Source organism: Antrostomus carolinensis, unplaced genomic scaffold, assembly GCF_000700745.2.
Source record: "Antrostomus carolinensis isolate BGI_N321 unplaced genomic scaffold, ASM70074v2 scaffold19663, whole genome shotgun sequence".
Lineage (NCBI taxonomy): Eukaryota > Metazoa > Chordata > Aves > Caprimulgiformes > Caprimulgidae > Antrostomus > Antrostomus carolinensis.
Window position 1 is genome coordinate 7,520 of NW_010307480.1, and position 13,037 is coordinate 20,556.

Consider the following 13,037-nt stretch of genomic DNA (forward strand, 5'->3'; position numbering starts at 1 on the left):
CAACAAAGTTCAAAGTGTCTAATTATCTCTCAAATACTTGCAATTCCAGTTAGAGGTGTAAAGAACTGTACCCTAAATCCACAGAAAAATTCCATCCTGAGGTCTGACCAATGCCTTTATAGTCTGCTATTTTATCTCTTACACTGGAGAGGGTCAGAGGAAAATGCAGAAACACTTTGGAAGGCATATGATGAGCTTCCACAGCATCACTAGTTGTGCAAAATTACTGTGGCCACATTAGGGAATTGCTGGACTAATTGCAGCCTAGTGAGAGGAACTAGGGTAAACATCTGATGGATAAAATGTCTATATAACAAAATATTGATTGGTGTCCTTGCTTACAGCCCAACAGATACACCACAGATTACCAGATAACATGGAAAAAAGTGTAAAGTGTTTATCATTACTTGCTTTTAAGAGAACACATTCTAAAACACAACAAAGTATCTATGTAAAAAATTATATTCATTTTAGCCTAAAAATGTATGCTTTATCACTCAGATTCCTTTAACCAATAAAGGAATGTTGTCTTTGTGAATTGGATCTATAAACCTTTTTGGTAAGACATTTTTTGTACTAGAAAAAATACAACTGGTTAAAAAATTTAAATTTTACTGTTTGTAATATTATTCAAAAAATCATCAAAGATGTGTGAATTGATATTTTCTTTCTATAGCATAATTATTGCCTTATTATGCCAGAAAATAGCTATGTGGAATCTGGAATCAACTAGTTATAACATTCTGTATAGTAGAACATTGTGAATTTTCTGTGGTTTAATATATGAAACATATATTTTCCTTTTATTTAAGAATAACTTCAGAACACTTTTAAGAACATAAATATGTTTATGAACTACTTTTCCTCTAGCCTTATTTCATGCAACATAATCTGTGCCCTCCCACATCATAAACTCAAAGCCTCTGCAAGCATTCTGAATTCTGCTGTTTGATACATTTTCTTTTTATTTACTGAAGTATTATAATAATGCTTTTAGTCCTATTAAGCATTATAAATGCATGATCCCAGACCGAATACTGGGGGGTGTAATTTAGACTCAGATTCTGCTGCCCTTTATAAAGCTCTTGAGCTGCACCCTTGTGAGCCGAGGCATCAGCAGAATCCTTTGATTCAATTATAGCTTGGCATTTAGTTTGAACTATGTATTATTCTATAAATAAACCATAGCAAATGGTTTAAAGCAGCAATCATTTACAAGGAAAATGAAATGTGAAGCTCTAGGCTTTAGCTGAATCTATTGGTTCAAATAAGAAGAAAAAGAACATTTCTCATCTGGAAATTCAGCACAATGACTGCTAGTTGACTACTGCTTCTTTCACATACAAACACAGTGCAGAAGTACAGATCAGTTTTGAATTCTGTAGATACTAGATTTTGCTAGGCATAAAAATAAGTTAGAATTGAGCCTGAAGTACATTATTATATAATGATAGCAAGCTTAAAAGGTTATTTGATGTTGTCCACCCATTGGTTTAACAACTAATTTTAATGGTTTTGACAATACATCACTCTTTGAAGGAGAAGGCTGCTAACTGGCCTCAGCTCTTATGAGTCCTGAGCAGCTGCTGTGTATTTTTACAAGCATTTTTACATTTTTATGTAAGCTAGGCCTTACACTTTCATTGCATTTCATTGACTATCAAAGACCAAGTAAATAAAAGGAGAAAGATGCAGAGAGGCTTCTCATTTTAACAAACATTCATATTAGTCAGCCTGTCTGTGACCTTTTTCCTATTTATTTCTTTATGCCCTGTATTTCCTTGTCAAATTACACTCCTTCATAGCATCATTTGTAGACTATATTTGGCTGTTTCTGGCATAATAAGGCTGATCCTTTGCTGAGGTTTATAGCTGTCACATTAAAAATGAGGAATACTCTTTAACAGACCAAGTTTACGCAAAATCAGTGTAGCAGACAGGAGGCCAAGTTTATACTTACCATTTTAGCACAACACAGTTTATGAAGCATACACCTGAGATTATTTTGTAGAGACTAAAAATTGCATATAGTACTAGCATCTGATCTATAATCTTATCTGGTTCTTCCCTCTAAGTCCAGGAGATGTATTTAAAGCAGAGGTTAATGAAACTGGAGTCGTCTTCACTTGTAAGCCCTACCAACAGTGCCATTTTAAAGCTTTGGTTTTGGTGGGGGTTTTGTTGATAGTTTTTATGTTCTGAAACAGAAAAAAGAAAATAAAAAAGATTTTTCAAATTATCTAAATACACTGAAATGGAATTACCTTGTTCTGCAAGCTGCTTGCCATGGCTATGGAGGAATTGCTGATCAAAGGCAACAGCATTTCCTAGATTGGTTAAATTCAGCTGAGTCATATTTCAGATTAAATGTGTTTGTAAAAAAAAAAAAAAAAAAAAAAAAAGTAAATGTTTTATATGAATGAAGTGAGTTCCATAAAAAATAAGCAATGGCAGGTTCTAGAGCTGAAAGATCCACTGTTTATTCACCTAAAATTGCCTAACAAATGTGTGCTGTATTTTGTTTTCTCAGCTCTTTTTCATGGTATTGACCAGTTGACTTGTCATTGTTGTCTGTGAGTAAAGTGATTAGTGCAAATGAAGGGAAATTTTTCTGCAATTTTAAAATATTGATTTCAATAATTCTGTTAAGATGTTTTGACAGATATTTAAAATTATTAAAATGCCAAGTAATTTTTCAACAAAAACTTTCATTTCCAACTTAAAAATGTTATTAATGTTAATTTGTAGTAAAAAACCAATTTTATATAGATATCTACAACCAAAATACAGTGTTCCCAAACTACAAAAGCAAAGTGGTTTAGCTGACATAACACATTTTTTAACTGTTTGTTCATGGGAAAATTTTTAAGATCAACACCATAAGCCATTTTATTAGAAAGAGAAGCGACAATGAATAATTTATTATATAAATAAAATATTTTTCCATTAATATGACATCTTAGTCTAGTTCTGATTTTAAAGGTTATTAATTAATAAGTTTTTGTGCTCAGTAGACTATACATTTCCCTTTCTGGGTTGAGTATATAAATCACAAAGAAGTCACATCATTCCCCTGATTGAATGTATTTGCAAGGAATTCTAATATGTAGAATTTGATTCTGGGAATTCTTCTGTATGAGACTACCACTGACATTCCATAAGCACTGGAGCTTGTAAACTTCTACTGGTCAACATTCACAGCAACCCCATTTTATCATCCCTGGAAGTTATTTCCTTAATAGAAAGAGTAAATACATCAGAAAGTTTTTGCTTCAGTAACCACCCATATAAATTGTGTTGGGGTGATAAGGCAGAGGTTAACATATATGATTGTGTTTATTTAACATGAATTTACAAAAATGTGTACTTAAAATGAAACATGGTTCTCATAAACACCACTTCAGTACTGAGCAGTTAAAGTACAAATTCTTCCATTCAAGCAGGAACTGTACACTACACTAATGTACAATGTTATATTTAACATATATATGTTAGTTTTCAAATCACTTTCAGTTGTCAGTAGTTCCATGGATAACATGGAGGTAAGAATGGGAGCAAAGTTATCAAAAGAAAACACTTGCCAGGGGTGGCTCTGTCCAGGTGTATAATCTTTAGAAAAACTTTCACCACACCAGACCACATTTTGGCCTAAAGATCTCATTTGTCTTCTGGTCAATTGATCCCACTGCTGTACAGAATACATTTTCAATACAGAGTTTGTACTAGATTTTTTCATCTTCTCTGAATATTCGGTATATTCAGTTTCATACCAGTCGTCACATTCATTTCATCGTTTAACTGTTCCTCAATGCTATTAATAATTATGACAGATATGGTTCCAGATAATGTGCCAGCATATGGTTGGATTTTACAGTATATATGCTATGAAGTTAATATTTTAATTTTCCTTTTTTTTTTTTTCTCAGAAGTATCTTTCAGATTTAATAAAAGCCAATTTATGTGAATGGTTTTAAAATAAATGTCAAATCACAGATGAGTGTTGAACAAATGACCCCCATGAGCTAAAGTACTGCAATTTATCCTATAGTTCATTTTCATCTTGAATGTTAAAACACGCTAGCATATGAAAATTGCTAGTGTGTTTTAACAAAAAACAAAAAAAAATTGATTAATATGGTTGAGTCTAGTGACCCAATCTATATAATCCTCTTGTATGTATGCTTCTGGTAGCATATGCAGAAGAGCAAAAAGACTAGACAAAATCTTGCATTGTTATAAATTCAGATTAATTCTGAAGAGCCTAGGGGAATCCAGAAGATTTATTTAGTGAGATGTCTTTACACTGTCTCCTCATACTGGTTGATGAATACAACCTTTCAGCTTTCCTTCTTTTCTTCCACATTTCCTCCAGTTTCCTGCCATTTCTTATCTACATTAGCCCTGAAATATGCCTTTGCAGCTCTGTAGAATTACCTGTCTAATCAAGTTGTACATGAATGCAGAAAATTCTTCAATGTTTATAAATCCTAACTCTTTCATTTGGTTTTATCAACTTAATCTATCACCACCTCTCAAGAGGACTTAGTCAAGGACCCAGTGGAGAATATTTGTACATGGCAGGTGCATATATCTATTTGAAATGGCTTGTAGAAATGTTTGATTTTTTTACCTCATACCTATATCTTGCCCACTGAAAGTTCTCTCCTTCAATTAAGTTCTTTGGTTTGTAGACAATCTATATTTTCTGGATTGTCTTCCTCTCCCTCTCCCTCTCACTGTTCAGATTAACAACACAGTCTGATGAGTAGATGACTTGCAGATCTCCGTTAGCAAGAAATGTATGTAAAGACAGTACAATTTTTCCATTCCTATCACATGTTCTACATGCTTGCTATTTTAATTAGTCAGAAATCAGTTATACTTTGAAATACTATAGGAGTATTTTTCTTGGCACTAAGATGCACAAGACAAAGCAGACTTCTAAGCCTTAAGTATTTAGAGGGAATAATGCTGCTCAGCGCTTTGCTCTCTGTGAAATAACATTTCTCTGAGTAGCTGCTACCTTATCTATTTTGTAATGTCACAGTAAGTCTCCTACAGTGTTTCAAGAAGGCATAGAAGTTTTGTTTCTGTTCTTGCCTATTTATCTGCTGAGGTGTGAGACTATCAGAAAGAAAATGACTAACTTGCATGTCCTTGATGCATATGAAGAATTAAATGGCTTATCCTGTACCTTTCACAGCACAAAATATTAGAGAAAGACTGTGTATACAGGCACTTCCATTAACTACTGTGATCTAGCAACACTGCTCCCTGGAAACATAATACTGTTCAGTTTTTTGTCTTGCTACTTCTTCCCTTCTCTTTACACATCTCACAATATCAGGCATAAAATGGTAAGTAGTTTAAGTTTTACTGATATTGGAGGACTTTTTGTCCATGAATTTCAGTTTTTAGCAGATGATTGAACGGGAGAGAGTATATCCTCAAACATGGGTTATGTTCCTCTGAAATGCCTTACATATTGGGCTACTATGGTGATATACTCAGATCCCTGCTTAACTAATAGATAGCAATGTTACATCTTTAAAGGTAGTCTTTTATTTATAACCTTGACAGTATATGTACAGAGTATATTTTGATGCTGGCTTTAAGCCATCTTTATTAATCCTCTTCATCTTGGACTTCCCCAGGGATTATCTATAGAAGTATGTTTAAATTGCACAGCCTTCCCAGTTTTCTGCAGAGGCATAGAGCTTGTTAGACTCACTGCAGCAGATACACCCTCACAAGAAGCCACTTCAGTTTTTCTCAGACACTGTACCCTGTTATCCACATTGGTCGTCGGGTATTCTGGGTGCATGCTGGGGCAGGACCTGATAGCTACTGCTCAGGATTATGACACCAGAAAACCCTGGACTGATCTACATCCCACTGTGAAGTTTTTAAGCACCAGTGGACAAGCACGTACAGCTATGCTTAAAAAATCATTTAATTTAATGAGTAAAATGACTGAGCTACACTGTATTGTAATGCACACTGGAGTAAAATCCACTGGATTAAATTCTTACGGCAGTACACTACAGAACATCTACAATGAGGGGCTTCAGAACCATAGCTGTCCTGATGTAAACAAACAAAAAATATTGAACTCCTAGAAAAAAAGATAATAAAGTTCAAGAGATTTTAATCTATCCTGATCTTTGACACGTCCTCTGATTTTTCCTGAGTTAATTCTTGTTTGAATCAAGCATGCTTTTACAACCCATTTAATTTTAGCTAAACAGTTAAAATGGACAACCACATGTTCTGTCAAAAGTATGAAAAGCTACACTTGTATAGTTGTTGGATTTTCTTATATGTGTGTCTTTCACACAGAAGTGACTTTTATTATCACGTATATAATATTCTAATATCTTCTGTGTATTGGGTTTGACTGAGATGGAGTTAATTTTCCTCATAGCAACCCTCAGAGTTCTGTGTTTTGTATTAGTAGCTAGAAAGGTGCTGATAACACACCAGTGTTTTGGTTACTGCTGAGCAGTGCTCCCACAGCGTCAAGGCTGTCTCTCCAATATTTCTTCCTCCCTGCCCCACCCCAGCAGGCTGGGAGTGGGGAAGGTCTTGGGAGAGGACACAGCCAGGACAGCTGACCCAAACTGACCAGGGGGATATTCCATACCATATGACATTTGCTCAGAAATAAAAGCTAGAAGAATGGAGGCAAAGGAGGGGGCATGCGTTATTTACAGCATTTGTCATCTGGAGCAACCACTAAAACCACTATGCATACCAAAAGCCCTGTTTCCCAGGAAGTGGCCAGACATCGCCTGCTGATGGGAAGTAGAAAATAAATATTTTTCTTTTCTTTTGCTTCTGCGTGTACAGCTTTGCTTTGTTTTCTACTAAACTGCCTTTGTCTTGACTCACAAATTGGGGTTCTTTTTTCCATCTTATTTCCTTCCCTCCCCATCCTGCTGAGGAGGGGGGTGATAGAGTGGCTTAATAGGCACCTGGCATTTCTCCAAGGTCAACCCACCACATCCTGCTTCCATTTTTTAAACAAAAGCATAGAAATAGTCTTTTTGTTTTCTTTGATATGGCAAGAATACCAGGGCTTACTGAAAATCAGTATTAAAAGTCCAAAAGGCTGTTCAGATTTTTTTTTAGATCTATTTGTTAAAAGTTACCAAGAGTTGCTGATTAAAAGTATATGTCATTACTGGCTCTTGTTTAATATCCTATTGAGTTGCTGTTGAAAGTATTTTATCACAGTCATGTTCTGACATCAATACTTGATCTTTCTCCAAGTATAGAACTATGCTGAGCACTATTCAATATAAAAGATACACTTATATTTACATAGAGCTTACACTGTTAAATGCTACTGTATTTTTATGCAATACTATTGATAACTCTACCTTTGCTACACTAATAGTGGACTTGTTAATATTTCTTTTATTCTTGATATGAGAAGTGAAAGAGTACTATTTATTACCCATCACTCCACTGACTGATGATTATGCCCTTTGTTTTCTTCCTACTTTTTACAAATTCCTAGCTTCTAGTTTGCTATCAAATTCTTTCTTTCTTTCATCTGTTATTTTGTTTTCTTATTATGTTTGCTATAGTTGCTTTCACATTTACTCCTAGCTGAGCTGAATGTGTAATCTTTTTTTTTTCAGTTGTAATTCCAGCAGAACATTATTAAATTGTTCCCAACACTATCCACATTTCTTCCATCTAAATTGTTTCTGCAGAGATTTTGACTCCTAATTATTTCAGGTCTATGATGCTGGACTTTTAAAACAGCAATGCATGTATGTGTGTGTAAATACATCATTCCTTTGTCAAATAAAATTACAAAACAAAGATATTAATTTACTGCATTTTAGTTTTGTAATCAATTCCTCTATCAGTCAAGATGTGAATTAAAACAGGCATTTGTCACTTGTGCCTCTGAGATTCTCTCTTTCTGTGCCTTTTAGTGTAAATTCCCAGGGATGACAGTATCTTACTCTGGGAGCTGGAGAACTCGCAGTGATGGGGGGGTTGTATAGGTTGGGGTTACTTTCAGCCTGTATTTCCTTTTATGATCCCAGTCATTTACAATGTTTCTGCTGTCACTGGTAACATGACTATGCATCAGTCTTTGTATGGGATTTTATCCAGTCCTCTCCTCAATTTTTTCCCAACCTGCTCGCCTTCACTTCTCTCCAGTAGGGCCTTAGTAGAGGTTCTGCACTGCTTTTCTACCATATATCACTGATTTTATCATAAAATAATACTTGTCTCCTGTAGAAAAAAACAATATATGCCATAGCTCTGCAGATTCTTTACATGTACTGCCAACATTGTGGTATAACGGTGTCAAGTTGGCTTTGTTAATTTTCAATACCTTATAAGAAACACTAGTAAGCATTTAAGGAACTTACCTTTTCCTAAACTTCATATTGTTATCTGCAGGGCTTAAAGCCATTTTGGTCTGTTACCTGTTCATAGTCTCCACCTGAGGTAATGACCGATCTTACTTTGGCTCTTATTAGGTCCTTCCATAAATAAAAAATAAACTCTAAGCAGCTGGGAACTCATCTGTTTGTGCCAGTGGAAGACAGGGGTTTTTTCTGCTTTAGTTACCTCATTTAATGACATTGTTTATTCAACATCCTGAAAATGTAACATTAGTGAAAATGCTGCAGAACTCAATACAGATTCATGAACATTACTGGTATTTACAGCCTCATACTGACTTAGGTTATTTCCAATGGAAGGAGATTTTTTAAAAAACAATATTTTTTAATTATATTCAATGTTCAGAAACAAATGGGAATAGCTTGATGACCTTCTTAATAAGACTTTAACCTGAAATCTTTTCTCCTCCTAATGTAGGTCAAATAAGCTCTTTATTCTGTGCAGATGACTCTGTACCCTTATTTAATTATTCTCTGGATGTAGCTATTGTTAAACCCCTACAATTTAACACAGTTCAGCACATATTTCCAGCTGCTTACAGGAACACACTGGGGAATGTGCTTTAATATCACTTCACATTTATTAAAATATAAATTCTTCCAGAGCAAGGATATGCTACTGTCATGAATTAATAAATTTTAATAATAAAATGTATAAGTGAAAAATCAACCTATAGAAGAATATTATTAGAATGTTTTTGTATGATACTGCTTGCATTTGAATAAACATGTTGGATTAGGTATTTGCATACATGGTAGTAATGAGTGCTAATGGGTCTACAACTACACAGAGATGAAAAACAAGAAATGTTGACAGCTTTTTTTATTTCTAAAAATAATTATTTCTAATATAAATTTCTATTATTCTAATGAAATATTTCTAATTTTTATATATTTCTAAAAAACTCATGAATCTACCTCAAAACAGGTCTTTAAAATATGTCACAATGCTGAAAAAAATTTACTTACTCCTTTTTTCTCCCCCTCTCTTGTAGATATTTTTAAACGCAGATACAATCCGTCTGGGAAATCTACCAGTAGGTTCTTTTTCCTCCTCCTCCTCCTCCTCCTCCTCCTCACCCAGCTCTTCAGCCCCTCGCCAGACTATCTATGAGCTCTGCGTCTGTCCCAATGGTAAACTCTACCTGTCCCCAGCAGGAGCAGGCTCCACATGTCAATCCAGTAGCAACATCTGCTTGTGGAGCTAGAATGACTCCAATTTATCCTCACACCAGAATAGCCTTTTGTTACTATCCCTCTGCTTCACAGTTCTGCTCGGTTTCCCTTGTGACAAGTTCGATGCTTCAAATGGCCTGCAGAGCAACTTCTTCCACTGTAAGCAGGAATACACCGCTGCCTTCTCTCGTGGCTTGTGTTGCCACTCAACGAAGAGATGGGAGTGAGATATTCAGAAATCAATGTATTCTTCATCAGGAAACCTGGAACATAATATCACCTTTTGTCCAAAAGGGAGAATAACACAGGTGCCTTTGCTACATGAAGTGAAGCACATTGTTTTAGATTTTTGCAGGACCTGGATATAAACTGCTCGTATATATATATATATATATACAGTACATAAACAAATTTGCCCAGAATCTGATGGTGAGATGAATTGGTTCCCCATGTATCATAAATAACTTTACTGTCTGAAAGCACAATTTTCCATTCATCTTTTTGGATGTAAACTTTTATCCCTGAATTTTAAAATTTTGAAGCATTGTGTGATGCTTGCTTTACTAAACAAATTCAGTAAATGTTTTTTAACACAAAAGAGACAGAATCCCTCCCTGAGTTTGATTTCTTTAGAAGTGTGTTGTTACTCTTTGTCTACTATATCTAGGGTTTTGTACACTAGGCAAATTTTGGGAGTGCTCAGCAATATTACCTTGCAGAGTTAAAAAGACATTTGCTTTTGTTTGTCAGATCTGAATGGCCTTATATAGTATTTTCATGGCTACTGCATGTGAAGCGACTGCTTTAAGTAGAACATACAGTTTCTGGAAATGAAAAACAGGGTAAAGAGGGAAATATTGACGATATGATTGTTAATCAGTGCATTGCTCTTCACAAGGTATTTATAATTGGCAAATGCAAAACCAAGATAAAATCTTCAAAGGTCCTTCTTGTCCCTTTTCTAGCTGTGTCTGACTGCTGCCATCTGAACACAATACAAATGCTAGTTCTAACGTAATGTGTAATGCTGAGAAGCAATGCACTAACAACTGGTATGATATCCATACTTATTATTCCTTTTCGTTTAGCATCTGCTGCTAAGGTTTTCAAAGTAAAAGTAATATACACAAAACCACATATTAAATGACATTTAATATTAAAGAAGTATATTGATATTGCATTGACTTTATCAAGTCTGTGTTTAAATTGTGCAGCCCCATTTACACTCAAATCTCACTAATACCTTCCTTTTTTGACAAGTTTGATATAGGATTTCTTTCTGGAATCAATGTTCATACTTGTTTGGCTTCATTGGTAAATGAAATCTTATAAGAAATGCTTTGGTATGCTGCTAGTAAATTTATCACAACATTGATTAACAAGAGTGTCTTGAAACTTGCAGAACCCACGAATGTAAAACAGTATAAAAATGTTTCCTATTGTGGAAGATGGCTTGATTAAATAAGGTAAGTGTGTTTTTTTTATTGTTGTTTATTCTATCCTTTTAATTAAATTACCTAGCATATACCTTTAGTGGCTTCTGAATATAAGATCACCAATGCAATGATGGCTTTTGCAAGGCAACTCTAAAGTCAGGGCAGACAGTGTAAGGTGGATATTTCTACGCAATATTTCTTTTTTTCTTAGAGAAAAAAAATGAAAATGAGCAAACTAATACTGTGATTACCTTTCTACATTATTGCCACCTGAAAAGGTTGATTTTGTTTTCACTTCAGGTGAAATTCACTCCTATGCAGCAGACCAGTACAAGAGCTGTTCATGGCTTGACTGGTGCTTGCCTTCCCATTGGCCCTCTTCAGAAGTGTGAATTTCACCCCATCTAAAGAATTCTATATTTACTGTTTCTACCAGTTAATGGAAGATTTAAAATTTATTATCTCTTCAAAAGAAGGCTGTTAGCAGCTGATTTGTCATTTATTGTAGAATTTTATTCTTTTACTTGGAAAGAAAATATATTAGAAAATATATCCAAAAAATATATTGGAATCCTGAGAATTTTTAGTAAGAGGGACAGAAAGAGATAAGAATAGCAAAGAGGGTGATAATAAAACATTAGAATGTGTAGCCATACAATATACCCTTAAAAATGTAGAGAAATAGATGTCTTTTTCTTATGCACACAAGTAATAGAATGGTACTGTGAAAGGCACGAGGATAAATGTTTTTTCAGGAGGTAAAGTATATAGATCTGTGTAAGAAAACTTCTATATTTATTCATTAACTATGCACACCTACATATGCTGATTACTTAAAAGATGAAAGAACAGGTTATAGTGACTGATCTATCTGATGAATTAAATTTTGTCTTTTTTCAAATTGCAGACAAGTAGACTAAGATTTTTTTTTTCTCCCAAAATAAACCCACAGGATGGCTTGCAGGTACTTTGTAATGAATTTCTTATTTGTTTGCTCTTCACCTTATGAGATAACTTGCCTGTAATACATACAAAAATGTTTTCTGCCTGCTGGATGCAAAGACCAGACCTTTATAAATTTCACAAAACTTTGAGTGGGAGTTAACAGGTTGAAAAAATATATTTTGTTACTAGATTAATTTTAACAGGAAGGCTGTAATAATTTACTGTTTCACATGAAGAGTACTCAGGGCAGAGTTGCGGATGGTACATTGGAGTCAAAACCAAGCCAGTAAGTCCACATAAGTCTACACTGTCAGGATTTTCTTGCTTGGAGTCCCTTCAGTCTGAAGTAGAGAGTATTTGAGAGCTTCAGCAACCTATGAGATAGCATAATGAGTTCTCATAGTGTCTTAACATTCTGATGAGTTTCATAATATTGATATTTTACTTTAAATCAATTGAAAACTGTAAGAAAGGGGAAGTTTTCATTTTAAATAATATTTCTAGCTCACATGATTTTACAGCATATTGGAAAAGTTATTTCAACACATTTAGAGAACTAAAAAAATCAGAACACCAATAATCTGTAAGCAGCACCAACATTCCTGAGTGGGAGGAGAAACAGACACAGTGTTTTTGAATGTTTGGAGCTGGTAAGAGTGAAAACCCCAATCCTAGATCTCTGCCACTTATAGTGCACCCTAAACATATCAGAAAAAGGGCGTCATCCCACAATGTCATTTCAGATGGAAGGAAAATAGAAGATCTCAGCACAATATTAAAACATGGAACCGTAGCTGTGCTACTTCAATGCTGGTTTCATAATACTGAGGTCACTGTGTACAAAGGCATAGGAAAATTTCAGATTATTTTTGGCCACTTATAATGTCTAGCATTCAAGTTATGATTAAGCCCCAGCTAATGTTTCTCTAGGTAGAGTACTTATCTGACAGAATATTTTGATCATGTATATTAGAAAAGAGATGTCACTTATTCTTTTAAGGGAAGAGTTTCCCATTAACAAATCACTCTGTTGTGACAATTCTAGGGA

At 34.6% G+C, this 13,037-nt stretch overlaps 1 protein-coding gene across 1 annotated transcript in view; it reads left to right on the forward strand.

The window, feature by feature from the left end:
- The window catches only part of SGCZ (sarcoglycan zeta), a gene marked incomplete at its 5' end in the record, with an annotated part of 12,488 nt that extends 2,110 nt beyond the window's left edge, over window positions 1-10,378 (forward strand). Inside the window, one exon of the mRNA XM_029084372.1 lies at window positions 9,428-10,378. Within this exon, the coding sequence (XP_028940205.1) occupies window positions 9,428-9,640 (213 nt within the window). The remainder of the gene's footprint in view (window positions 1-9,427) is intronic.
- Window positions 10,379-13,037: the final 2,659 nt, after the last annotated feature.